This window comes from Coregonus clupeaformis, chromosome 28, assembly GCF_020615455.1.
Source record: "Coregonus clupeaformis isolate EN_2021a chromosome 28, ASM2061545v1, whole genome shotgun sequence".
Taxonomy (NCBI): Eukaryota; Metazoa; Chordata; class Actinopteri; order Salmoniformes; family Salmonidae; genus Coregonus; species Coregonus clupeaformis.
In genome coordinates this window covers 17183779-17211763 of record NC_059219.1, presented here as the reverse complement: position 1 = coordinate 17211763, position 27985 = coordinate 17183779, and the positions used below count along the sequence as shown (strand labels likewise).

At 44.5% G+C, this 27985-nt stretch overlaps 1 protein-coding gene across 1 annotated transcript; it reads right to left on the bottom strand.

Annotated features, from left to right (window-relative positions):
• Positions 1–63: 63 nt before the first annotated feature.
• LOC121543029 (centrosomal protein of 162 kDa-like) lies at positions 64–27911 on the bottom strand. Its single transcript, XM_045208647.1, has 27 exons — positions 27288–27911; positions 26905–27067; positions 22685–22843; positions 22277–22472; positions 21880–21956; positions 21481–21533; positions 21052–21082; positions 17988–18110; positions 17550–17765; positions 17244–17328; positions 16909–17131; positions 16275–16521; positions 15171–15364; positions 14464–14646; positions 13852–14001; positions 13105–13217; positions 11454–11553; positions 11198–11324; positions 10844–11007; positions 10475–10573; positions 10121–10360; positions 7520–7726; positions 6876–7381; positions 1281–1422; positions 1069–1167; positions 771–905; positions 64–607 (listed from the first exon to the last, which is right to left on the bottom strand). Exons 1-27 carry the CDS (start codon positions 27345–27347, stop codon positions 395–397), a joined length of 4305 nt encoding a protein of 1434 aa, XP_045064582.1. The 5' UTR covers positions 27348–27911; the 3' UTR covers positions 64–394.
• Positions 27912–27985: the final 74 nt, after the last annotated feature.

The following is a 27985-nucleotide window of genomic DNA, read 5'->3' as shown; positions in this document are numbered from 1 at the left end:
TGAGATGTTTCAACTTTGTGCTTTACTGAACACTTGTTACAAATTCAAACACACAGGAAAAAATTATACAAAAGGTCCTTTATTTTTCTAACACGCATTGAATAACTTAAATTAAATTCCAATGATCAAGTATAAAAATACAAATCTAGAAAAATAAATTACCTGATTGTTCAGTACAATGATGGGTTCTCCTAAAGGGTGTGTGAGTTGGCTCTCAATTGCTTACAAATCCGCCCTCTCCTCCCCTTCATCTGCACTGAACAAAAAATACTTAACAGGTGTAAACAATAGTGGAAGCTCATCATTAGGCTGGCTTTCACCTGGTCAATTCTTTCAGATCAGACAAGGTGAGGACAGATTTGTAAGTAATTAGAAAGAGCCTATGTCCCATGGTTCAGGTCCTCCAGGTGAAGGGTACAGCAGAATCCCGGTCTGGAGCAGGGACGACCACTCCCTGTCTCTGTAGTTCTCTCAGGACGTCCAGGATAGAGTCCAGTTCCAGACGGAACACCTCCAGCTCCCGGGTCTTCCCCTGAGCCAGCCTCCTCCAACGCTCCACCTCAGACTGCTGCTCAGCCTCCACCACCAGCCGAGTCTGACCCATCACCTGCAGGATGGCACCGTGGACATATGTGTTAATGTTCAGTGTTTGGTCAGTGTGTGTTATTCAGTGTTCTTTCTGTGGGTGGTGTGTGTATTTACCTGCAGCAGCTCTTTCTTCCTCTGTGTGTGTGTGTGTGTGTGTGGGTGGATAGTGTGTGTGTGTTCACCTGCTGGAGCTCTTTCTCCCTCTGAGTGTGTCGTAGCTCCATGCTGTGGATCTTTCTCTCCAGGCTAGTGAAGTGTCTGAGCTCTGGGCTGTGGCACTCCTTGGCCTGCTTCAGCTCCTCCAACAGCTTTGTCAGCTAAAGAAAGCGTTAAAGAGATGAAACAACCATTAATGTTGAGCTATCCCCAGGAAATACTCACCTTGTGTTGTTTCCTTGCTATGACACTTCAAGTACTGTGATAACACTAGTGTGTTGATGAAGTTGAGAAGACGATAAATGTTATCTGAATCATAAGTACCTGGTTCTGTAGGGTGTCCTCCCTCAGCTTGGACACAGCCAGAGCATCCTTGGTCCCCTGCAGTTCCTTCACCTGGTCACGCAAGTGCTGCACCCTGATCTGAAGGTTCATAAAGACACACAAACCTGTTTATCCTGTTGATACGTTATACCTGGAAGAACAACACCAATAACTATTAGTTGACATGTGATTGGTCCATTGTGAGCCTTTACCTCCTGCGTGGTCACCTGATTGGTCAGTTCGGCCACTTTAGAGGAGGAGTGGGCGAGGGCGTGGCTGGTAAGCAGGCGCTCCAGCTCCCTTTGATGGTCAGCCCTGAGAGAGGACACCTGGTCTGCTGAATGCTCCTGTACCCTGCAGGACAGGTAGATGCACCATCACATATCATCTAGCATCCTCTAACCCTAAACCTCTGGTGGTCAGTGCTCCAGAGGGGTATACTACAACGCTAGCTAGATTTACTCAGGGTTTTCTAAAGCTAGCCAGCTTTACATTCCTGCACAGGCTTCATCCGTATTACAACGGTGGATATTGCTCAGCCGCCTGCCGCTAACTATCAGTCGTGTAACTGCGCATGCAGTTTAGTAGTTCAAAGAAACTACTACTAAAGGACACCAATAAGAAGAGATTTGCTTGGGCCAAGAAACACGAGCAATGGACATTAGACCGGTGGAAATGTGTCCTTTGGTCTGGAGTCCAAATTGGAGATTTTTGGTTCCAACCGCCGTGTCTTTGTGATATGCGTTGTGGGTGAACGGATGATCTCTGCATGTGTATTTCCCACCGTAAAGCATGCAGGAGGAGGTGTGATGGTGCTTTGCTGGTGACACTGTCTGTGATTTATTTAGAGTTCAAGGCACATTAAACCAGCATGGCTTTCACAGCATTCTACAGCGTTACGCCATCCCGTCTGGTTTGGGCTTAGTGGGATTATCATTTGTTTTTCAACAGGACAATGACCCAACACACCTCCAGGCTGTGTAAGGGCTATTTGACCAAGAAAGAGAGTGATGGAGTGCTGAATCAGATGACCTGGCCTCCACAATCCCTTGACCACAACCCAATTGAGATGGTTTGGGATGAGTCGGACCGCAGAGTGAAGGAAAAGCAGCCAACAAGTGCTCAGCATATGTCGGAACTCCTTCAAGACTGTTGGAAAAGCATTCCAGGTGAAGCTGGTTGAGAGAATGCCAAGAGTGTGCAAAGCTGTCATCAAGGCAAAGGGTGGCCATTTGAAGAATCTCAAATATAAAATATATTTTGATTTGTTTAACACTTTTTTTCTGTTTACTACATGATTGTGTTATTTCATAGTTTTTAAGTCTTCACTATTATTCTACATTGTAAAAAATAGTAAAAATAAAGAAAAACCCTTCAATGAGTAGGTGTGTCCAAACTTTTGACTGGTAGTGTATGTTAAAGAAAAACACCACTGAACGATTCAGAACATGAATAATCATATGTCTTAGTAAAATGTAATTTATAACATAAGGAAGTGAAATTTCATCACAAAAGCTCTGGGCAGAGTGGGTTTGACACCCTACTACATGTTTTGGCAGAGCCACCTCTCCTCCTTCAATGAGATTACCTGTGATTAGTATGTAGATCCGTGTGCCCAGTCTGTTGACGCATACAGATGTTGGGACAAGGTTCTGCCAACACCAGATGGCCAGGGACGCTGTCTGTGTTCCAAATGGCACCCTATTCCCTTTATTGTGCACTGCTTTGAACAGAACTCTGGTCAAAAGTAGTGTACTACACAGGGAATAGGTTGCAATTTGGGACGCAGAGTAGTCTCACCGCTCTGTATGAAATAATGGAAATCCGTGTGTCACCTTCAGACAGTAACAAGGTTAGTGACTGCCGATCGATCATGTGATCAACCCAATCACCCTATTATGGATCAGATCAATATGTGAATCACTGGCTGGGAGCTACGTCCTCCTCTGCTACATAGGCTGAGATCCAAATGCCACCCAATTCCCTATATAGTGCACTACTTTTGACCAGATCCCTATGGGTAGTGCACTTTATAGGGAATAGTGTGGCATTTGGGACACATACATAAAGTAGGTCATCATGGAGGATAGTCCTCCCATCATCACCCTTCACACAGCCCATCAGTCATCCTTCATCCCAGCCATAATCAGACCGTTTATTAGACAGGTAGTAGTATGGCGAGAGAGATTTCCTCCCTCTCTGGGGTGGGGACAGATGTGGTTCAGTACCAGCCCAACCACCCCTGACCTTTACCAGCACCTGGCGGGGGAGACAGTTTGTGGTTCTTTTAGGTATTTTGGGGTTGTTTTGGGTACCTGTTTGTGGTTGTGTTGGGTTCTTTAGTGTAGGGCTGGCACAATTACCATATTACCGGCTGGGCATTCGTGCGGTTGAGCCCATTTCTGCACTTATAACAACGTGAGGAAACTTTGTTGCGCCTTGCTGAAACAAGGAAGGTGTTGTAGCAAACGAGTACATATACAAAAGGTGCAGGCAAGATGCAGCAGAGGCACACAGAAATAGAATCTATGGCAGCACATGCAGTCAGGAGCAGAGACATTTTTTTATAATTGCATACAGAAAAAGGTATATATATATTTTTTGCTATTCCAACGGTTATTACGGACACTGCGGTCATTTGGCTGGCCAATTAATGCCCTACTTTTGGGTACCGGTTTGTGGTTGTTTTGGGTACTTTTGGGGTGATTAGTAGGACCCTTTTAGAAGGGGCGTCTTTATTTTATTACTTATTGTTAATGCCGTCTTTGGTGTGTTTATCAATGCACAATCACCTTTTTTCCCCACTCCTATTGATAAAATAATTGTATTACCAATGTTTTACTGTGCATGAAGTTTCAAATGCATTCTGTTATTAATAAATGTGTAATGTGATAGGCATTTTAAACACAAAAAACAATAATTAAATATTTTATCCTCAAATGAAGGGATGATGACGTAATCTTTGCGAGAGGGAGAGAATCTAAATTCATTGATCCTCAACTCGTGGCTCAGACACTTCATTCAGGATAAATGGAGTCGGCCATGAGTTAGCCTGCCCTGGAGCAGGGTAGTTGTGAAGGATTCGTTGCCAAAGAAATGTACCTGGCTAAAAGGTGAGACACTTTCATACTACAGGTTATCCTGAGTTGAATTCAGAGTTCACCAAAGTTAACTCGCTAACTCCTCAAACCAGGTACGTAGTATATGGCTCTGGACCCTGTAGGACAGGTAGACACATGATACACCATCACATATCATCTAACCCTAATCCTCTGGTGGTCATCACACCAGAGGACTTATTTACAACATTACGTATGTACAGCATATACCACACAAAACATAAAGCATATACCACAAAACATACTCCACACAAAAGTTGGCATTTACAAAAACTAAACTTGACGTGAGAAACTGCTTACCTCCTCGCAAACTTTAGACCATGCGTACGCACAATTTCTAGTGGTTGAAGTAATGCATTGCAATGAGGCGAGTAGTATTTTATGCAAATAAGGGATATAATGACACGCTATTTCATTTAAAAAAAACTTTTTAAAAACTGGAAAGTATAATAACAACATGCAAAAACATTTCATCACATTTGCCAATGCAATTTCTTTTAGAAACCGCTTTGGGCTAATTCCAACAGTTCCAAATTATATGGAAAATAAGGGTGTTATTGTCACCATAATAGGTGAATGACTGGCGTTTTCCAGGTGGAGTTATAATGCTCGTTCACAATGCGTTCAGTTTTAGGATGGGTCTGATTTATAACGGGAAGCATGCGTATGTATGACGTATGCCAAGTTCATGAATCTCAATATTTGCATATGTATGCATTCTTTTCAGAAATGGCTTACGCAGATATTTAATGCGAAATTAATGCAACGTTTATAAATGAGGCCCCTGGACCTCGGAGGTAGTAAAAACCACCACATGGTTGCATATTACATTACATACCAGTGGATGCTGGTGTGACTTTAAAAATCGGAGGACATGTTCAATGTAATGGCTGGATGAATGGGACGGCATCAAATGCATGTCTAGGGTGTAGGGATTAGGGGTCTATTTGGTATTGAGAACCATGTTGACATCTCTCTGAGTGCCTGAGTGTGTCGCAATTATCTTTATAAATTACCACCAGCCTCGGATTAGAGAGCCATTTCTGGGAGTTGATTTTTTGTGCATTAGCGTGGGCTGCAGTTTGCAGCAGGGCTGCCAGAGAAAAACAGCTAACCAGGTGCAGGGCTTGACATTTTTTTTTACTTGTCCAAAAGCTTAGGTCACTTGTCCCCCACAACAACAAAACAATCTGTAACACCATTTCTTACTTCATTATATGATGCAAGGAACCACTATCTTTTTTACCATAGAGAATCAGACAAAAATGTAGGCTACACTCTGCCTATTGGCTTCTTTGCATATTCAAGCCCGTCTCAAAATACAACACTGGCCCTTTAAGGCTCTCCTGGAGGACAGTTGGCCACTCTTGTTAGCCTATGAAATATTGCAACATCACAATTACAACCAAATTATTTTTATGTCTTCATAAAATAATTCCAGCCAGTGCTCGAAATTAAGGGCGTCCCATCGTCCCTGGGACGATAAAAAAGGTATTCAAAACAGACTCTGGGACAGCTCTGGGAAGATAGATCCAAAATTTATACAACCGCTGCACATACAATTTTAAAAAGCAATGAGGCTGATGAAACAGATCAGACTGTTTAGTTTAAAATGTTGATAACGTTTTTTTTCTTCATATTATAAGCTCAACAACGCGCACATGGCTGTAAACTACACAGGAATATTCCAAAATGTAATTTAGATGGAAAACAGTTCTCAAAAGTTCACTGCATGCGTGAGCGGTTTCAGGTGACTAGGATTATGCCTTTGGCTGCTGGACAATAAAAAAACATTTATATGAAAAACAAAGGAACATGAGAAAAATGCTGGTTTGAAATGGCATATTAAGTGTTTATAAAATAATACCCTCAACATTTCTATGTATTTTGGCTAGGCTAGGCTACTTTGAAACAAGGTAAAACATGCTTCATAAAACGTCCAGGTTTTAAACAATTAAGTTTATGGTTAAATAGTTTCAAAAGGCTGACCGCCTCCACTCAGATTCAAGGTGGGTGATGAGTGGTGCACAACAGACACTGTCCTTCACTATATGCTCGTGACCATTTGATCTGAACGAACTGTGGCTTGAGTATGTCGACAGAATCAAGCCTTTAGACGTTAATGTTAATCATCCTTCATTATATTTGTCAAACAAGACTGCCGTTTAGCCTATATTTATGTAATGAAATGTCTCATTAAAGTTTGACTACATTTAATGGTACCTCCCTCATGTCAGCATTGGTTTGGACATGAGGCTGTAGCCAATATGCATATCACCTACACTTTGGCTTTTTTATTTATGTACATGAAAAATAGATTGGAATAATATTCTAATGTTGGCCTCTCTGATCCAATTCTGTTCGGAGAAATTGTTTGACATTGTGACGTGTGATTTCTTACTTACTCAAATCTATTTTCTTATTTTCCGACATAAAACATTAAATAAAAATACTTGGCCCGGACAAGAGGAAGAGTATTAATGTTGAGCCCTGAGGTGGAATATGAATTCAGGCTGCTGTTATGGGCAGTAAGTTTCCTCCATACAGACAGTGTTTGTACACATCATTGTGAAAAAGCCTTACAGAAGTTCTATCAATGAACAATGTTCAGGCACCTGCATAACCACTGAACTATTGGAGTCCTTTGTACTGAAATAAAGCATTCAAAATGAGTGTGTGTCTACATACCTGCGTAGCTGGGCCTGGGCCTGTGTGGCTGCAGCCTGCAGTACCACCCTCTCCTTGTCCCTCTGCAGCTCCAGCTGCTCTAGACGCAGCCTTAACCCCTCGCTCTCCTGCAGCACCTCTGAGATATGGCTCCCAGAGAACGCTGTGGGCTGGTAGTCCTTCTCATCCTGAGTGGGAGGGAAGGTTGCGGTCTCTACCCCTCGTCCCACCGTGCCTCCCCTCTCCCTTGGGGTAGCCACCACCACCATGGGTCCTTTGGATCCGGTCGCCTGCCGTCTGGCCTCGCCAGGCCCAACACGGCCCTCCGATCTGGGGCCAGGGCCACACAGCATGGTCTTCCTCTCCCTCTGGAGTCTCTCCACGGTGCGGCTCAGCTCCTGGACGCTGCGGGTCTTGGCTGACAGCTCCTGGTTGAGTCTCTCTATCCGGACCCCCAGGGCCGTCTCTGTTTGGCGCTGGTGGCGGGACGGGCTGCGCTGGGGGGCTCTCTCTGGCTCGTTGGTAGACTGATCAATTTATTTGATTAAAATACACATACACCTGCTCCAGGTAACATGACATACATTTAAAACAATTATCCAGGATGAATTATTAAGGCTTATTTCCATAGTGGTGCTCTTAGGTGGGCTAACAAGAAGGCCTACCTGTGCCTGTTGTGTGAGCTGCTCCTGTAGGGAGTGGACCTCAGCCTGTAGGGTTTTCTCTCTACTCTGATGGTTCTCCTTCAGGTGCTCCAGTTCCTGCTGCAGGGAGCAGACCTGGGCCTGCCAGACCCCAGGAGACCCGGTCTGGTCCTGGTGTTTCTGGGATAACCGCTGCTCCAGACTACTGATCTGCTGCTCATACTGGAGCTACAACCACACACACACACACACACACACACACACACACACACACACACACACACACACACACACACACACACACACACACACACACACACACACACACACACACACACACACACACACACACACACACACACACACAATGTAAGTGAGTCTACTTCTATTTAAGGGAATTATTTCCATTCATACAATTTATTCATCTCACAACACATTTTCTGAAAAATAAAAAGCTTTTTCCAGTGCAGTGTTGGTCTAATGAACCATTACATTAAGACTAATGACATCATACATTTGGAAAGGATAACACATATTATACAGAGGAGGAGGGAGTGAATCATTGACATCCTCAAGGTCTCCATCGTGAGCTTTTAACAGAACTTTCAATTCAAGTGTTGTGTTGTACAAGGCTGTTGGAACTTGCCCTCTCTAACCCCTCTCTAAAAAGACATGTGAAGAGAATTGGGGGAACAGTAATGAGTCATCACCATGTTCTCATATTTCCTTTTTGTGAGAGAGGACATTCAGTGAGTGCTTTGTGTTGAGGATGAACATCTTCAAGTAGTTCTAAGAGGCAATTTGAGTCATCTGTTGTATGTGAGGCCATTTTGTGTGTGTGTGGACACCGTTACGTGTATGAGACCGTTGTGGCAATGTGTGGAAGCTGTTGTGTTTACAGCAAGGCCATGTACACTACCAGTCAAAAGTTTGGACACAACTACACATTGAAGGGTTTTTCTTTATTTTTACAATGTAGAATAATAGTGAAGACATCAAAACTATGAAATAACACATGGAATCATGTAGTAAACAGAAAAAAAGTGTTAAACAAATCAAAATATATATTTGAGATTCTTCAAATGGCAACCCTTCGCCTTGATGACAGCTTTGCACGCTCTTGGCATTCTCTCAACCAGCTTCACCTGGAATGCTTTTCCAACAGACTTGAAGGAGTTCCCACATATGCTGAGCACTTGTTGGCTACTTTTCCTTCACTCTGCGGTCCGACTCATCCCAAACCATCTCAATTGGGTTGAGGTCAGGGGATTGTGGAGGCCAGGTCATCTGATGCAGCACTCCATCACTCTCTTTCTTGGTCAAATAGCCCTTACACAGCCTGGAGGTGTGTTGGGTCATTGTCCTGTTGAAAAACAAATGATAGTCCCACTAAGTGCAAACCAGATGGGATGGCGTATTGCTGTAGAATGCTGTGGTAGCCATGCTGGTTAAGTGTGCCTTGAACTCTAAATAAATCACAGACAATGTCACCAGCAAAGCACCCCCACACCATCACACCTCCTCCTCCATGCTTTACGGTGGGAAATACACATGCAGAGATCATCCGTTCACCCACACCGCATCTCACAAAGACACGGCAGTTGGAACCAAAAATCTCCAATTTGGACTTCAGACCAAAGAACACATTTCCACCGGTCTAATGTCCATTACTTGTGTTTCTTGGCCCAAGCAGGTCTCTTCTTCTTATTGGTGTCCTTTAGTAGTGGTTTCTTTGCAGCAATTCGACCATGAAGGCCTGATTCACACAGTCCCCTCTGAACAGTTGATGTTGAGATGTGTCTGTTACTTGAACTCTGTGAATAATTTATTTGGGCTGCAATTTCTGAGGCTGGTAACTCTAATGAACGTATCCTCTGCAGCAGAGGTAACTCTGGGTCTTCCATTCCTGTGGCGATCCTCATGAGAGCCAGTTTCATCATAGCGCTTGATGGTTTTTGAAACTGCACTTGAAGAAACTTTCAAAGTTCTTGACATTTTCTGGATTGACTGACCTTCATGTTTTAAAGTAATGATGGACTGTCGTTTCTCCTTGCTTATTTGAGCTGTTCTTGCCATAATATGGACTTTGTCGTTTACCAAATAGGGCTATCTTCTGTATACCACCCCTACCTTGTCACAACACAACTGATTGGCTCAAACGCATTAAGAAGGAAAGAAATTCCACAAATTAACTTTTAACAAGGCACACCTGTTAACTGAAATGCATTCCAGGTGACTACCTCATGAAGCTGGTTGAGAGAATGCCAAGAGTGTGCAAAGCTGTCATTAGGCAAAGGGTGGCTATTTGAAGAATCTCAAATATAAAATATATTTTGATCTGTTTAACACTTTTGTTTACTACATGATTCCATATGTGTTATTTCATAGTTTTGTTGTCTTTACTATTATTCTACAATGTAGAAAATAGTAAAAAGAAAAGAAAAACCCTGGAATGAGTAGGTGTGTCCAAACCTTTGACTGGTACTGTATGTCAGAGTAAGTCATCATAAGCATGTGTAGAGAGTTAATTGGTACAGGACTGTGAGGCCTAGTGACAGGGAATGGGAACACAGGGTTGTATGAGTACATAACAGTGCCACACAGCTGAGAGTATGAACAGACCTTAATCCGCTGGTACTGCTGTTCCATGGCTCGGAGGCTGCGTTTGGCCTCGTCGTCACGGCTCTCTAGCTCCGCCTCCAGTCTCTGGATGCGCCGCTCCAATAGGGCCCTGGTCTGAGTGGGCGGGGAGCTCTTGGCCCCTCCATCCTCATCCACTGCAGGTGCGTTGACTGCAGCGTAGATGAGCGCTGTGAGGGAGTTCGGGTTCCTATGTCTGAGAATCTTCTCCATCTCCTTCACCTGGGAGAGAGGGGGAGGATAAATATTAGTCATGAGAGAAAGGAGAGGTATGCCGTTAATCAGGGATAGGTGCACGCACGCACACACAGTGGAAATATTTCTCAACTGATTCACCTGTCGTTCTAGGTCCTGTATCCTCTTAGCGTCTCCAGCTCTCTCTTTAGACTTATTCTGATTGGCTCTCTTCCCCACCTCCATCTTCAGCTTTTCCACCTGATTGGAGGAACAAACTTTTCATTCAAAATACTGACCTACAGGAAATGACAGTAATACAATACACACTCTCAAATAAGGTCAAGTAAGTCTAACCTACTGTGCGAGTTGGTCCTACCTGGTCTGTGTTGGTCCTACCTGCTCTGTGAGTTGGTCCTACCTGCTCTGTGAGTTGGTCCTACCTGCTCTGTGAGTTGGTCCTACCTGCTCTGTGAGTTGGTCCTACCTGCTCTGTGAGTTGGTCCTACCTGCTCTGTGAGTTGGTCCTACCTGCTCTGTGAGTTGGTGTGTTTCTGCGGTGGCAGCCCTCAGTCTGGCAGAGTCTCTGTCCAGCAGCTCCTGGTTCTCAGCGTACCACTGGAGCCTCTTCTTCAGAACACACACCTCCTCCTTATGCCTGTCCTCTGCCACCCGCAGCTCAAAGCTCTTATCCTCTGGCAGAGACAAGGACAATACAGACCACAGCATGTCACAGAGCTCCACTTGACTGTCAACCACAACAATGGGATGTTTTAATGGAGGTTTAAACCACGTCTGTAAACAGGGAATATTTCATTGTCTTTTGGGAGTAGAAACAAGAGATTTGACTGCACACTCAAGCCTCCATGTCTCACACACACTAACCTGAGGTGTAGACCACCTGTGCTTTGACCAGGTCTCTCTCTTTCCTCATCATTTGAAGGTCCACCTCCAGGGCCTGTTTCTCCTGCTTCAGCCTGTGGGTCTCCTCCACCAGTCTCTGTTCAGTCCTCTACACATACACACGGTCAAAGGTGAGACTGGTCCTTCCCTTTTAAGATGAGTTGATTGATTAATCTCCAAAGCATCATCTAGGCCTTCCTTTTAGAGGTGGTTGTGTGACGTGACTCTGAACACTCACCTGTGCTGCCTGCATCTGGCCCAACAGCTGTGCGATGCGCTGAATATGGTCCACACAGCCTACATTTCCTACAGTCCTTGACGAGTTGCTCATCTGCTCCCTGGGCATAAATAAGTGTTAGTGTTAACATTCAATGACGTGGATAGGTACGTGTGTGTGTGCGTACGTACAGTTGAAGTCGGAGGTTTACATACACCTTAGCCAAATACATTTAAACTCAGTTTTTCACAATTCCTGACATTTAATCCTAGTAAAAATTCCCTGTCTTAGGTCAGTTAGGATCACCACTTTATTTTAAGAATGTGAAATGTCAGAATAATAGTAGAGAGAATTATTTATTTCAGCTTTTATCACATTCCCAGTGGGTCAGAAGTTCACATACACTCAATTAGTATTTGGTAGCATTGCCTTTAAATTGTTTAACTTGGGTCAAAGATTTCAGGTAGCCTTCCACAAGCTTCCCACAATAAGTTGGGTGAATTTTGGCCCATTCCTCCTGACAGAGCTGGTGTAACTGAGTCAGGTTTGTACGCCTCCTTGCTCGCACACATCTTTTCAGTTCTGCCCACAAATATTCTATAGGATTGAGGTCAGGTCTTTGTGATGGCCACTCCAATACCTTGACTTTGTTGTCCTTAAGCCATTTTGCCACAACTTTGGAAGTATGCTTGTCCATTTGGAAGACCCATTTGCGACCAAGCTTTAACTTCCTGACTGATGTCTTGAGATGTTGCTTCAATATATCCACATAATTTTCCTTCCTCATGATGCCATCTATTTTGTGAAGAGCACCAGTCCCTCCTGCAGCAAAGCACCCCCACAGCATGATGCTGCCACCCTGTGCTTCACGGTTAGGATGGTGTTCTTCGGCTTGCAAGGCACCCCCTTTTTCCTCCAAACATAACGATGGTCATTATGGCCAAACAGTTCTATTTTTGTTTCATCAGACCAGAGGACATTTCTCCAAAAAGTAAGATCTTTGTCCCCATGTGCAGTTGCAAACCGTAGTCTGGCTTTTTTATGGCGTTTTTGGAGCAGTGGCTTCTTCCTTGCTGAGCGGCCTTTCAAGTTATGTCGATATAGGACTCGTTTTACTGTGGATATAGATACTTTTGTACCCGTTTCCTCCAGCATCTTCACAAGGTCCTTTGCTGTTGTTCTGGGATTGATTTGCACTTTTCGCACCAAACTACGTTCATCTCTAGGAGACAGAACGTGTCTCCTTCCTGAGCGGTATGACGGCTGTGTGGTCCCATGGTGTTTATACTTGCGTACCAGAGTTTGAAGGTAGGCCTTGAAATAGATCCACAGGGACACCTCCAATTGACTCAAATGATGTCAATTAGCCTATCAGAAGCTTCTAAAGCCATGACATCATTTTCTGGAATTTTCCAAGCTGTTTAAAAAGGCACAGTCAACTTAGTGTATGTAAACTTCTGACCCACTGGAATTGTGATACAGTGAAATAATCTGTCTGTAAACAATTGTTGGAAAAATTACTTGTGTCATGCACAAAGTAGATGTCCTAACCGACTTGCCAAAACTATAGTTTGTTAACAAGACATTTGTGGAGTGGTTGAAAAAACGAGTTTTAATGACTCCAACCTAAGTGTATGTGGACTTCCGACTTCAACTGTATGAGTCAACTCACTTGGTAAAGGCCAGTTCGTTTAGCAGCCTCTGGTTCTCTGTGAACATGGCCTCTTCATTGAGTTTACCCTGAGCCTGAAGAGCCTTCATCTGCAGGTATAACTTCTCATTCTCCTGTTACACACACACGCCGCAAGCAAGGAGAGAGAGAATCACATTAAGTGCCTCAACTATGGGCCCATCTGGGTAAATTGGTTTGATCAGAAATACCTGTTCTACGCATTTAGGCGACATAAAATAAAACTAGAAAGGAATATGATTAGAAGCTGTGAAATGAGGAAATGCATTCACCATGCCTAATTAAGAACTGCTACAGTTCCACCTTGGTGGTGTGTGTATGTAGCCACTGATTCTAGGAGCTCAGCTGTAGGCACTGTGATTATGAGAGGTTATCAGACAGTGTTTATGTCATATCTCTAAGCTGCTCACAATCTGGAGGAAAAAAGGCTAACTGTGCTGCCTAACACAAACCCACACACCCTCCAGGAATTAAGTCAGTGAACAGAGGAATTCCATTCATTACCCTGAACAGTGGCCTGTATATAACCTCCAGTCTCAGAGACTCTGGGTAATTGGGATGGATTCAAAGGCAATGAGTCACCCACAGCCTGGTGCTGAACAAATGCAGTACAATTAAGTCTTGTTTCCTTAAAACACAGACTGGAAGAGAAAAGACCCAGAGAGACGGCCAAACAATCACAGACAAATAGAGCTGAGTAGACAGAGACAAACAGACATGTGTACAGACCTGCTGGTATCCCTGGATGATGGTCTCCTGTTCCTTCACCTCTTTCTCAATCAGTCTGAGTTTGTCCTCAGTGAGGGGGTCCGAGGGCTCGTCCAGACCCAGACCCCACCGGCCCTTCTTCCTGCTGTTGGCTTCCTCTGCACTGTGCAGCTGAAACACAGGGGACAAGATACACATCACAAATAACACACGAGTGATGTCTGCATCTACTACAGTTGGAGCTCATTTAACTGGCCTTCAGTGGATGGCAGAGATGTCTTAGATAACATGCTATTGTTTAATGGGATGCTTTATTTTTCTCCTGTATCAGCTGGGTCCTTCACAACTGCTTTATTCAATGGCTTGAATAACAGTATTACAAAATTCACACACAAAGCAGCTAAATAAAATGAGCATTGCTAGTGCCATAGCAACAAGAGTGCTGACGTAGGGGTTTTAAACTGTTCCGACAGTCAATGAGAACATGTTATTTTCTGTTACAACAGAAAGATGTAGGAAGCCACAGGTGACCAAACAGATGGAACTATGCTACTATGCTCTTTACAGACATTACTGTCCATGTGAACGTAATAGTGTGTGTGTGTGTGTGTGTGTGTGTGTGACTCAGTCTACCTTGCTCTGCAGGAGGTAGTTCTCCTGTCTCAGTGAGCTGAGCTCTGTGTCATGCTGCAGCAGTAGTTCTTCCTCTCTGGTGTGGAGCTCTCTCTCCCTCTGGGCTAGCTGTAGTCTCAGCCTTGACACTAGGGGGCTCTCCTCCACCTCCCCAGCCCTGCCCTCCTCCTCCCTGGGCTCACTCTGACAGACAGAGGGGTAACATGGTTAGTCTTTATACTGGATACTTGCTAGCGCTTGAATGTGTTTTGAAGGCCATAATATTGGCTTGATCCTTAATTGCAAAAATAGAAACATAGAATACAAAGAAATGTGACTGCTATAGTCATCCAGGTATGGACACACACTACATAAGATCTGAACTGAAATGAGTCAGACTTATAACAGAGCAAGAAGCAATCAGCTAAGTTGGACGACCCATAAAAGTATAAGTCACACCCCTATCGTATGACCAGGTGAATGGAGAAACACTGCATACTTATCTGAAAAGAAATTCCAGCACACTGATGTACAAACTTGATGCGCCACAGACTGAAAAACTACTCCAGTATGTTGACTTACTTCCTCTTCCAGTACTTCAATCAATCAATCAATTTTATTTTATATAGCCCTTCTTACATCAGCTAATATCTCGAAGTGCTGTACAGAAACCCAGCCTAAAACCCCAAACAGCTAGTAATGCAGGTGTAGAAGCACGGTGTACTTACCTTCCTCTCTGATGGACGCTCAGTCTCCTGAGTCTGGCTGGCTTCCTGCTGACCTTTGGTTTCCCAAGAGACAGTGTGACTGGTATCCTGGCGACCTCTCGTCTCCATCTGATGTTGCTGCTGGAGGAAGGCAGCGAAGGACTGGACCCCCGCCACCAGTTCACTGCTCACCCTCAGACCACCAAAGTCTGGACCTAAAGAACAACCACACATCAACATTTAGCTAACATTAAGGCAGCCAAGGACTGGACACCCACCACCAGCTCACCATCAGACCACCACAGTCTGGACCTGGTAGTAGTACAACCACACAGCAACATTAGTCTGGATCAGGAGTACAACCACACAGCAACATTAGTCTGGATCAGGAGTACAACCACACAGCAACATTAGTCTGGATCAGGAGTACAACCACACAGCAACATTAGTCTGGATCAGGAGTACAACCACACAGCAACATTAGTCTGGATCAGAGTACAACCACACAGCAACATTAGTCTGGATCAGGAGTACAACCACACAGCAACATTAGTCTGGATCAGGAGTACAACCACACAGCAACATTAGTCTGGATCAGGAGTACAACCACACAGCAACATTAGTCTGGATCAGGAGTACAACCACACAGCAACATTAGTCTGGATCAGGAGTACAACCACACAGCAACATTAGTCTGGATCAGGAGTACAACCACACAGCAACATTAGTCTGGATCAGGAGTACAACCACACAGCAACATTAGTCTGGATCAGGAGTACAACCACACAGCAACATTAGTCTGGATCAGGAGTACAACCACACAGCAACATTAGTCTGGATCAGGAGTACAACCACACAGCAACATTAGTCTGGATCAGGAGTACAACCATACAGCAACATTAGTCTGGATCAGGAGTACAACCACACAGCAACATGTGGCAAATGTTAGTGTTATGTATTATACTAGACTACTGTTATGTGCTATACTACTTAGATATAGTTCTAGCTCTGATACAACAGATCTTTAGTTGTGTGTCTGCCAAACACACAAGTGTGTCACTGTAAGCACGCTTACACTACACATACTAGCTTTGGTCAGTGTGTGAGGAGTTCCTTTTCTCCTACCTTTATCTCTCTCTGAGAGGATGGGGCTGAGGCGCTGGTATGTTGCCTGGCTGAGAGGCTTCCTCTGGGTTAGAGGAGAGGGGGGCTTGGCTGCAGCCCCAGGTCTGGTAGGACCAGATTGACTAGCTCCAGAGGTCCTGGTGGCCACGGCTGTTGGTTTACTCTCCCCTCTACCTCTACCAGGGGCAACATAAGGCTTCCTCAACGAGGATGTGAAGGGACCAGCTACCGTAGAGCGTCCAGGAACCTATGCAAAATATGTTATTGTCAATGTCAATATACAAATCATTGCCATGTCACCGTCTACATTGTACATGATAATCACCTTTGATGCAAATTAAATCACATTTTATTGGTCACATACACATATTTAGCAGATGTTATTGCGGGTGTAGCGAAATGCTTGTGTTCCTAGCTCCAACAGTGCAGTAGTATCTAACAATTCACAACAATACACAAATCTAAAAGTAGAAGAATGGAATTAAGAAATATATAAATATTTGGACGAGATTGTCGGAGCAATGGCTATGTAATGTGGAAACACAGTTCTGGCAGGTGTGAAAGCCTGAATCAGTGTGGTTATGTATGGTAGGGTTTAGTGCTTATTAACAAGGGCTCCGTTTCCGTCCCTTACCTGCTGGCGTCTTTTGGCTTTGCTGGGTTGAGTGGAGGTCAGGTCAAGGGAGGAGCTGTCCTGATCCTGCATCATCAGCCTCCGTACCTCCTCTCTGATGCTTCTGGGACGGGGGCCTGGGGAGGCCAGAGGAGTGTCTGGCTCTGCTGAGCATCTTGGGCTTGACTCATGGAATCTTTGGCTTAAGGACTGGCCAGTCTTCTCTGGGCTGAGCTGGGTCCCACTGTGAACATACAGCTCATGGTAACGTCTTTCCACTCCATTCTGTACCTTCCAGCCAGTGTCTGTTGTCCTTTCCTCCTACAGCCCTGTGTGACAGACAGCTGTAGACTCACCTGGCAGGCTGCAGAGTGAAGCCTCTGGTGTCGTCCATACTGTCTGGTCGGATGGGACGCATCAGCTCCTCTGCAGTGGGCAGCTCTGAGAAAACATATTGAAGTCAATCAATCAATCAGACATTCAAGTCCATTTGTAACACCTCAACAATATATCAACACTATCTAACAACTTAAAATATACCATCTTGTCAGATATGAATATGCATGGACATGTGTGGATCTGCAGTTAGAATATGCTCTTCAATCAAAACTATGTACTTGACAGGTTCACCACAGACATATCAGTGTTTGAGACTGACCAACCTGACTCTGTGGTGGAGACTGGTGGTAGTAGTGTTCCTCTGGAGAGCTCAGGTACAGAGGAAGAGACAGGAACAGGACTGCTCTTCCTTCTCCTCTCCCTCCTGACTGGTGATGAAGGGTGGTGATGGTCTGAGTCCTCCAGAGAGCCACTGATCTGTCTGTAGGCCTCCTGTAGAGCCTCCATCTCACTGGCCCCACTCTGTCCATACGACTGGGCTACACAGACCAGACAGGAACACCACCAAGTTCACGATCATCCGCCATCACCAAACTGACACAGATGGACCCTATTGCTTGTCAACCTAACCAATACATTCAAATCCACATAAGTGGCTAGGGGTTATTTCTGGAAAGGGCCAAAGTCATCTCTGTTTCCACCATGTTTAGATAGTTACATCTAATAGGACCTGAATGATAGCCTGTATAGTCTGGTCTCACCTGGTAGTGCCGTCTCTATGGACTCCTCTGCTCCCTGGTTCCTCCCTGGTTCCTCGTTGGTGTCACTGTCCGCTCCAGGGGGCAGGAGTCCACCGGTCGAGTCCAGTGAATCATGGAGGGACACTTACACCAGGAAATGATGTGATCAGGACAAATAGAATATTGATTTTAGGGGTAGGTCAGTTTCAATACTGTATGAATAGAGGATGGTGTCATAAAAGCAGGAAACTATTCATCAGGAAATATCACATCACTGTGAAACAGGGGTACTGTTAGAGGAACCAGAGACACTGTATAGACATACTGTGTACACAACACACACTAGTGTTGTCATGATACCATGTTTAGTATCACGATACTCTATACCATCACGATACTCAATACCAAAACGATTCCACAGCAAAAGAAGAAGGCGTATTAGCCAAAGTCACAGAAAACTAAATTTGGTAAAATCAAGATGAAGTAATAAGAGTGTGTGCATGTATTGAGTTATTGAGCTTGTTTTAGCTGATTTCATGGGGCTACAGATGAAAAACTATCTGTTTCCCTTCCATTTGGGACTTATTTTATTGTACTGATCAACAACATTCACATAGAAGAAGCAATCTCTTCTTTTATAAAAGTGTGGGCTGTCTCTTTTAAGACCCATGATGTCATTCACACAAACATTCAGTTTGAGGCTCTATGGAAAGGCATTTGGGTCTGTGTGTCAAAAAAATGGACGTGTATCTTTTTTGACAATCAAAGACCCAAACGGTCTTCCATAAGGCTCGAGCAAAGATGATCTTGACTGGGAGAGACGTGAGGCGTGAATTAATCAAGTTTTGGGGGAGAATCAGCAATATTTTCATATCACAAACAAGGTACTAGGGTAGTGAATTGATAATAGCTTCAGCTGTAAGCTAGCAAGGCATGTTAGCCTACAAAGCTGAAAGCTACTGGTATCTTCTTGCATTGTAAAGTGTTGTAGCCTGTAATGGACATTATTTTTGTAACAGTAATGAACAGTTTCAACATTGACATGCCGTGTTGCATTATTTAAGTGTTAACTTCTGTGCAGCATAAGTGCAGTGATTCCTCAGGACAGGCTAGCAATGAGTAAGAGGAGCAGGCACAGTGCTCTCGCGCTACAAGGGAACATCGGCTATGCTGATAGACACAGACTTGATCCCCTTTCAAATCAGTAGACGACGTGAGTACCAAAAGTAACAATAATTCTAGTACCGAACCGCTTTTCCATGTTCTAGTATCGAAAAAGTACAGAAGTTTCGTATACCGTGCAACACTAACACACACACTAAAGACTTGCCCCCCAATTCCCCTTTCCCCAGAACACATGTTAATATTGGACTATATTCTTCCTTCCTATACAATTATGCTAAAATGAACTCAGCAAAAAAAGAAATGTCCCCTTTTCAGGACCCTGTCTTTCAAAGATAATTAGTAAAAATCCAAATAACTTCACAGATCTTCATTGTAAAGGGTTTAAACACTGTTTCCCATGCTTGTTCAATGAACCATAAACAATTAATGAACAAGCACCTGTGGAATGGTCGTTAAGGCACTAACAGCTTACAGACGGTAGGCAATTAAGGTCACAGTTATGAAAACTTAGGACACTAAAGAGGCCTTTCTACTGAACACCAAAAGAAAGATGCCCAGGGTCCCTGCTCATCTGCGTGAACGTGTCTTAGGCATGCTGCAAGGAGGCATGAGGACTGCAGATGTGGCCAGGGCAATAAATTGCAATGTCCGTACTGTGAGACGCCTAAGACAGTGCTACAGGGAGACAGGACGGACAGCTGATCGTCCTCGCAGTGGCAGACCACGTGTAACAACACCTGCACAGGATCGGTACATTCGAACATCACACCTGCGGGACAGGTACAGGATGGCAACAACTGCCCGAGTTACACCAGGAACGCACAATCCCTCCATCAGTGTTCAGACTGTACGCAATAGGCTGAGAGGCTGGACTGAGGGCTTGTAGGCCTGTTGTAAGGCAGGTCCACACCAGACATCACGGGCAACAACGTTGCCTATGGGCACAAACCCACCGTCGCTGGACCAGAAAGGACTGGCAAAAAGTGCTCTTCACTGACTAGTCGCGGTTTTGTCTCACCAGGGGTGATGGTCGGATTCGCGTTTATCGTTGAAGGAATGAGCGTTACACCAAAGCCTGTACTCGGGAGCGGGTTCGATTTGGAGGTGGAGGGTCCGTCATGGTCTGGGGCGGTGTGTCACAGCATCATCGGACTGAGCTTGTTGTCATTGCAGGCAATCTCAACGCTGTGCGTTACAGGGAAGACATCCTCCTCCCTCATGTGGTACCCTTCCTGCAGGCTCATCCTGACATGACCCTCCAGCATGACAATGCCACCAACCATACTGCTCGTTCTGTGCGTGATTTCCTGCAAGACAGGAATGTCAGTGTTCTGCCATGGCCAGCGAAGAGCCCGGATCTCAATCCCATTGAGCACGTCTGGGACCTGTTGGATCGGAGGGTGAGGGCTACGGCCATTCCCCCCAGAAATGTCCAGGAACTTGCAGGTGCCTTAGTGGAATAGTGGGGTAACATCTCACAGCAAGAACTGGCAAATCTGGTGCAGTCCATGAGGAGGAGATGCACTGCAGTACTTAATTCAGCTGGTAACCACACCAGATACTGACTGTTACTTTTGATTTTGACCCGTCCTTTGTTCAGGGACACATTATTCCATTTCTGTTAGTCACATGTCTGTGGAATTTGTTCAGTTTATGTCTCTGTTGTTGAATCTTGTTATGTTCATACAAATATTTACACATTTGCTGAAAATAAACACAGTTGACAGTGAGAGGACGTTTCTTTATTCTATTCTACTGAGCCATTTACTTTATGTTTGTATTCTTCTATTTTATTATTGCTGTTGCATTGTCGAGAAGGAAACTGCAAGTAAACATTTCTTTGGACGGTATACCATGTGTATGCCGTACATACGGCTAATAAAACTTGAAACACATACTTGTGCTGACTTAAAAACCCACTCTGACCCAGAAAAGAAAAATGTATGTTTGTTTATAATACCTTTGGTGAGCATGGCAGCCATTTTAGGCTTCTAAAAGAAAGAGAGAGAAGAAACAAGATGAGCAAAACAGAAGAGCCATGCAGTCAGTCGCCCACCACATACACAGCCAATCACAGACAAGACCTGGCACACTCCCCATTAAAAGACCCCTTCTTCTCACTCTACCTCTTAAGAGAGAGCTGGGATAACTGCTGAATGCCTTGCCTTTATTCACTGTGGCTTTTGTAACCCAGAGTGATTAGCATGTGAGCAGCACAAACAACTCCTGCTTACAACTTATCATGGGGCAATTCTACATGCCGCAATTACAATCAACTTTCGGTTTAAACCTCTAGTTCAAAGCACGCCCTTACAAAGAGTTATTAGAACTAAACGACTGCATTTTCAAACCAGACTTGCATAAAACCCAGTCTCACCCAATTTCTCACCTCCTCAATGACCTCATCTTCAAAGTCCTCATCCTCGCTGTAGCGGGGGGAGGCTGCAGCAGGCACAGACAGAATGACAGATTCACTGATGAGCTGGAGTCATGCAGATGAGGTATGTGCAAATACTTGTCTGACAGAGTGCCACTGTAAATGACAACAGACCTGGGTTCAAATAGGATTTGTTTCCTTTCAAATCCTTTAACAGCAATTGATTGAGCTTGCCTGTTGCAACTGAACCAACGGAATCATCCCAAAAGCGCAAACCCCCTCCCAACTTCAAAGTATTTGAAAGAAAACAAAACCTATTGAACCAAGCAAGGTTTGGAGTAGTGTGAGCATAGAGATCCTATTAAATTACTATTATAATTCCTAATTCTATGTGTGCATCATCTCTCCTACCTGGGGAGAGTCTGTCAGACTCCATAGCTCTCTCCTCCTCTCTCTGATAGACCCCCGCCACAGCCACCTCTGCTTTCCTGGAGAAACAGCAGAACTAGTGTCATTCACAGATCACACACTGGGAGTGACAGTAATTATCTTACCCAGCCACTGTCTGCAACACTGAGGGTCTCCTTGGGACAACCCCAGCAGTGGCTTCAAAAGGCAGCTACAGCTAGGCCTGGGGCGACTCGGAGTGTCATGCTCCTGAGTGAAGGCGCCCCTAGGTACAGATCTAGGATCAGCTTGTCTTCACCAAGTCCTAACCGTAACCATTTCGAAGGGGAAATGCAAAACCAACCTGAGACCAGTGTGTAGAGACCACATCCCCTTTAGCTCCATTGAGTGTCATATATACCTGAGGGTGGTAGCGGTGTTGGAGGCGGTGGTGGAATCCAGGTCTTTGTTGAGTCTGGAGTAGTCTATGGTGGAGGACGCACCTCCCTCCAGGTGGGCAAAGAAGCGGGCCTTCTCCTCTTCCTCCTCCAGGGTGTCCATGCCCAGACCTAGACCCACCGCAGCGTTCTGACCTGGTCCGGACGCCATCACAGAGTCTGGGTAGACACAATCACGGGCAGACACAGACATACACATTTCAACCCTTGCTATTTTCACACAGAGGTTTTCAATGAGCTTAAAGCAAAATAGTTTTTAGCTGGCACGTACAGCTGCTTTCATGTCACTACCCTGTCAGGTTAGCATTGGATTGAGATACTCTCTATGATGTCACCAGATCTATCTATCCATCTCTCCAGAGCAGACTAACCCTCAGGCTCCAGACTGTCTCTGCTGAAGATGACAGGCTCTGCCCCCTCCTCCTCCTCCGAACCCTTCTCTCCTCCCTGAGGCTGCAGCTCCTCTTCCTCCTCCTGGATGGGCTGGGATCTCCTCAGAGACTTACAGAACTTCTCAGATCCCAGCAATCCTGGAAAAACACAAAAATATTGGAGCGTTCAATTCAGGTAATTCCAGGAAACAGAAATTGCTCTTGCTTTAGGCTACTTCCTGAATAAAAAAAAAAAGAGCTCAAAAAGGAGTTCATCCATCCGGACACCAAGCTGTCAGTATTCCAGATAGTATTTGAAACCCAGCTATGGAAATTAAGCTCATTAGCTCTGTGTTTTATCATTCACAGGACATTGACTTCCTGGGGTATACAGGCCTGCAGAGCCCCTCAAAGGCCATGCGGTCCATTTAAGTGGAGAACAGTACACACAGAAAAGAGAAGACAGAACAGTAGAGCTAACTTTGATATCAGCTCCACAACCACTTGCTGTCAGTCTACTGAAGGGAGGTTACTGTAGAAAAGTGCCATATCCTCATAAATACTAAAATGGTCTTGCAGTAAAAATAGCTGTCAAGATAAAAAGGTAGAAAAAAACTTTTCCTAAGTTAGGCCTGTTTTGCTATGGTGAGAGTAACTTTTCCATTTCAGCACTGAATGATCATCATGACATTTACAGAAGTGAAAATAAGCACTGGTTACAGTAAAAAAACAAGAGCTAATCTATCAGGCTCTCCAGAGTTAGACTAGTAAAAGCAGTTGGGAGTAATTTTACTAGTGGGAAAATATGCCCAAATGAACCACTAACACTAATGGTAAGATAGTCTGCTAGAAGCACAGAATCAAAGCTCGCCTCGACACACTGAATTGTCTGACGGTGAAAGAACATGACCGGATTTAGCACCAGTAACCATAACAACTGCCCTTGAGGTCCAGAAAGTTCTTTATTTTTTCCAATGCTATGCTTTTATGGTCACTGTTTATTTACACCACTCCATTACCAGAGGAAAACAAAAGAACTAAATGTGAAAAGAAGTGAAAAGAAGACAAAGACAGTAAACAGTATGTTTTAAATCCAGGTTTCACTCTAAAATCATGGTTCATCATGGTTTCAGTCATACAAACATTGATTTCCACCTTTCTAATGTGGATACGGGTCTGGGAAGTGTGGCAACACGAGACTACAGTCATACTGATGTTGAATATTCACCTCTAGCCTCTACTTTCTAGTCTACCAGGGTAGCAGGTTTGGAGCTGTCTCTAGCTACTATCATTATACTATACTAGTCTAACTACTAGTCTACCAGGGTTTTGGGGATTTGTCTCTAGTCTAGCTACTACCACTTTACCATCTTTCACGGCCCTGTGAGTCACTAACACTGCTGTGACTGTCCACTGGTGTGTCACAGAGGGAGGTACTCGCCTCAGGACTCCTCTCTCCTGATGCATTATGGGAGCTCTCATTCGTGGGGGGGCTCCCCTGGCTGGCAGAGTGGGAGGAGTCGTGTTCTGGGCTGTTATTTTCCGGCCCCGCGGCAACTTGAGAAGAAGCATCCTGATTGGCTCTATGGATCTTGTCCAGCTGACTGAGCCTATCCAGAGCTTTGCTGCGAGGCTTGGGGGTGGGCCTAGTGGGGGCTTCCACTGTGACAGCTAACCAATAAGCAGCATGAAGTAGGAAGATAAGAGGGTAGATAAAGATGAGAAAGGAATCATGTTCTGTACACACAAATAAAAGGAACTCAGGGAAAGGGACACTCTCAAAGAGTACATGCATGGTTAGGTGGGCAAAAGGACAGAACTACTAAATGTGAGCTAGAAATATTTAAGGGTTAGCTTGGAGGAAGAGAAGATCTAAGGTTAAAAAATTTACAGTGGGGAAAAAAAGTATTTAGTCAGCCACCAATTGTGCAAGTTCTCCCACTTAAAAAGATGAGAGAGGCCTGTAATTTTCATCATAGGTACACGTCAACTATGACAGACAAATTGAGAATTTTTTTTCCAGAAAATCACATTGTAGGATTTTTAATGAATTTATTTGCAAATTATGGTGGAAAATAAGTATTTGGTCACCTACAAACAAGCAAGATTTCTGGCTCTCACAGACCTGTAACTTCTTCTTTAAGAGGCTCCTCTGTCCTCCACTCGTTACCTGTATTAATGGCACCTGTTTGAACTTGTTATCAGTATAAAAGACACCTGTCCACAACCTCAAACAGTCACACTCCAAACTCCACTATGGCCAAGACCAAAGAGCTGTCAAAGGACACCATAAACAAAATTGTAGACCTGCACCAGGCTGGGAAGACTGAATCTGCAATAGGTAAGCAGCTTGGTTTGAAGAAATCAATTGTGGGAGCAAATATTAGGAAATGGAAGACATACAAGACCACTGATAATCTCCCTCGATCTGGGGCTCCATGCAAGATCTCACCCCGTGGGGTCAAAATGATCACAAGAACAGTGAGCAAAAATCCCAGAACCACACGGGGGGACCTAGTGAATGACCTGCAGAGCGCTGGGACCAAAGTAACAAAGCCTACCATCAGTAACACACTACGCCGCCAGGGACTCAAATCCTGCAGTGCCAGACGTGTCCCCCTGCTTAAGCCAGTACATGTCCAGGCCTGTCTGAAGTTTGCTAGAGTGCATTTGGATGATCCAGAAGAGGATAGGGAGAATGTCATATGAAACCAAAATATAACTTTTTGGTAAAAACTCAACTTGTCGTGTTTGGAGGACAAAGAATGCTGAGTTGCATCCAAAGAACACCATACCTACTGTGAAGCATGGGGGTGGAAACATCATGCTTTGGGGCTGTTTTTCTGCAAAGGGACCAGGACGACTGATCCGTGTAAAGGAAAGAATGAATGGGGCCATGTATCGTGAGATTTTGAGTGAAAACCTCCTTCCATCAGCAAGGGCATTGAAGATGAAACGTGGCTGGGTCTTTCAGCATGACATTGATCCCAAACACACCGCCCGGGCAACGAAGGAGTGGCTTCGTAAGAAGCATTTCAAGGTCCTGGAGTGGCCTAGCCAGTCTCCAGATCTCAACCCCATAGAAAATCATTGGAGGGAGTTGAAAGTCCGTGTTGCCCAGCGACAGCCCCAAAACATCACTGCTCTAGAGGAGATCTGCATGGAGGAATGGGCCAAAATACCAGCAACAGTGTGTGAAAACCTTGTGAAGACTTACAGAAAACGTTTGACCTGTGCCATTGCCAACAAAGGGTATATAACAAAGTATTGAGAAACTTTTGTTTTTGACCAAATACTTATTTTCCACCATAATTTGCAAATAAATTCATTAAAAATCCTACAATGTGATTTTCTGGATTTTTTTCTTCTCATTTTGTCTGTCAGAGTTGATGTGTACCTATGATGAAAATTACAGGCCTCTCATCTTTTTAAGTGGGAGAACTTGCACAATTGGTGGCTGACTAAATACTTTTTTCCCCCACTGTATATATATATATAGCTAAGGAGAGAGTAGAGGGCAGGACTAAAGATAATGAGATAAAGTGAAGGTTGGAAGCATGTCACCGCACTAACACCAATGATGAGGAGACAATGTGCTATTGGGTGGCCCTAAGGAACTAGGGGGTTACAGTAGTGATTCCTATACCCTGAGGGGGGCTTCTCATTGGGCTGCTCTCACTCTCGTCCTCCTGAGTTTTCACCACAGCCTGGTGCTGGGGCTTTTTGGGTTTAGTGAACCTGTGTTTTGCAGCCTCTGCTGGGGACAGGTGGAAGGAAAGAGGAGATGAAAGAGAAAGGAGAGAAGGTGGGAGACAGACAGCTAGAGAACAGGACTGATATACAAATGAGTCATGAAGAGTCGACTGATGTAAACCAATCGAAGATGAACTCATGAAAGGAGTCAAACCATCATTATCAGGGGAGTAGCAGCAGGGAACAGGTTATGATGGACATGTTATGAAGGTGAAATTAAATGCAACAGATGTTCCAGGAATAACAGAGCAGATGATGAGAAATCAGCACAGAGTCACAGTGTCCCTCTAAATATATTTTAACCTGACAGCAGGTCATGAAACACACAACCACAAAGACACACACACACACACAGAGAGAAAGAACCAAAATGACAAGCACAAACACACACAGAATCCTAACTGAACTGAAGCCTATCAAAGCATTGTGGGTAGCACATCAACCTACACATCCCTGGCTTTGCTTACCTCTGCCAGGTGTCTCTTCGCTGTCCTCCTCCTCCTGCCACCATGGCACAGGGGCAGCTGATGTCTTCTTTGGTGGTAGTTTCTGAGAGGCTCTGCCCAGGCTGTCCAGAACACTGGAGCGCTTAGCAGTGCCACCCAAATCCACTGAGTCATCTGAGACAGACTGAACACAAGTCAATGGTTACTAGGTTAAAGTAGCCATCTAGCTAGTTGGTTGAGTGAATACATAGTAGTATGGACACAGTTGAAAGGGCTGATTATCAGTATCTTTGGTGTGGATATAAAGAAGGGCAGTCATTAGTGAGTAACTTTAGCTATTGATATGAAAACCAAGAATTGCAGACATAGTGCTGCTATCGTGTCTGCAGTAACGTTAAACTTACCTCTTTCAAAAACTGCTCGAACTGTTCATCAAGCTCATCTTTCGTCAGTCGATGTGCCATGATTCCAGTCAAAGATGATAGGTACCTAGCTAGCTAGCCACCTGTACGTAGCTAGGCTAGCTACCTGTTTCTTGCCGAAACAAAATACAGTGGTCGGATAACAGAGTGAAGTTTGCGAGCCAACAAGACTCAAGCGCCCCTTCAACTTCCTAACTACCTAGTTACCTAGGCAACCAACGTGGATGTAGCTTTTCACAATGTTGTCGAGCTTGCTTGTTTAGCCAGTGTCGTTCGCTAGCTGGCTAGATATCTAGTCTTGACAGTTATACAAACATTTGGTTGTAGCTAGCTAGCATGGTAACAAGCTAGCTAAACGGATTAGGTAACTGTTAGCTAGCTGGCTTTAGTTAGCGTTAGCCACCTAGCTAGCTATAGCTGGCAACAGTGTATTCTAGCTAGCTATCTTATTTGCAAACATATTTGAACTCCACCAAAATATTCAATCGGTGTGATACATGTATAATTAGCTACACATGTCTGGCTGGTGGTTTGCAAACGTTAGCTACAGTAGCAGCTAACAAGTGTTTTGTGTTCATAGCTCCAGAAAGTTCCCGCGACAACAACAGTATGAGACCTCTAAGCCCATTGGTTGGCTATTCAGAGACGCGATAACGGAATGACCAACCACCGTTATACTT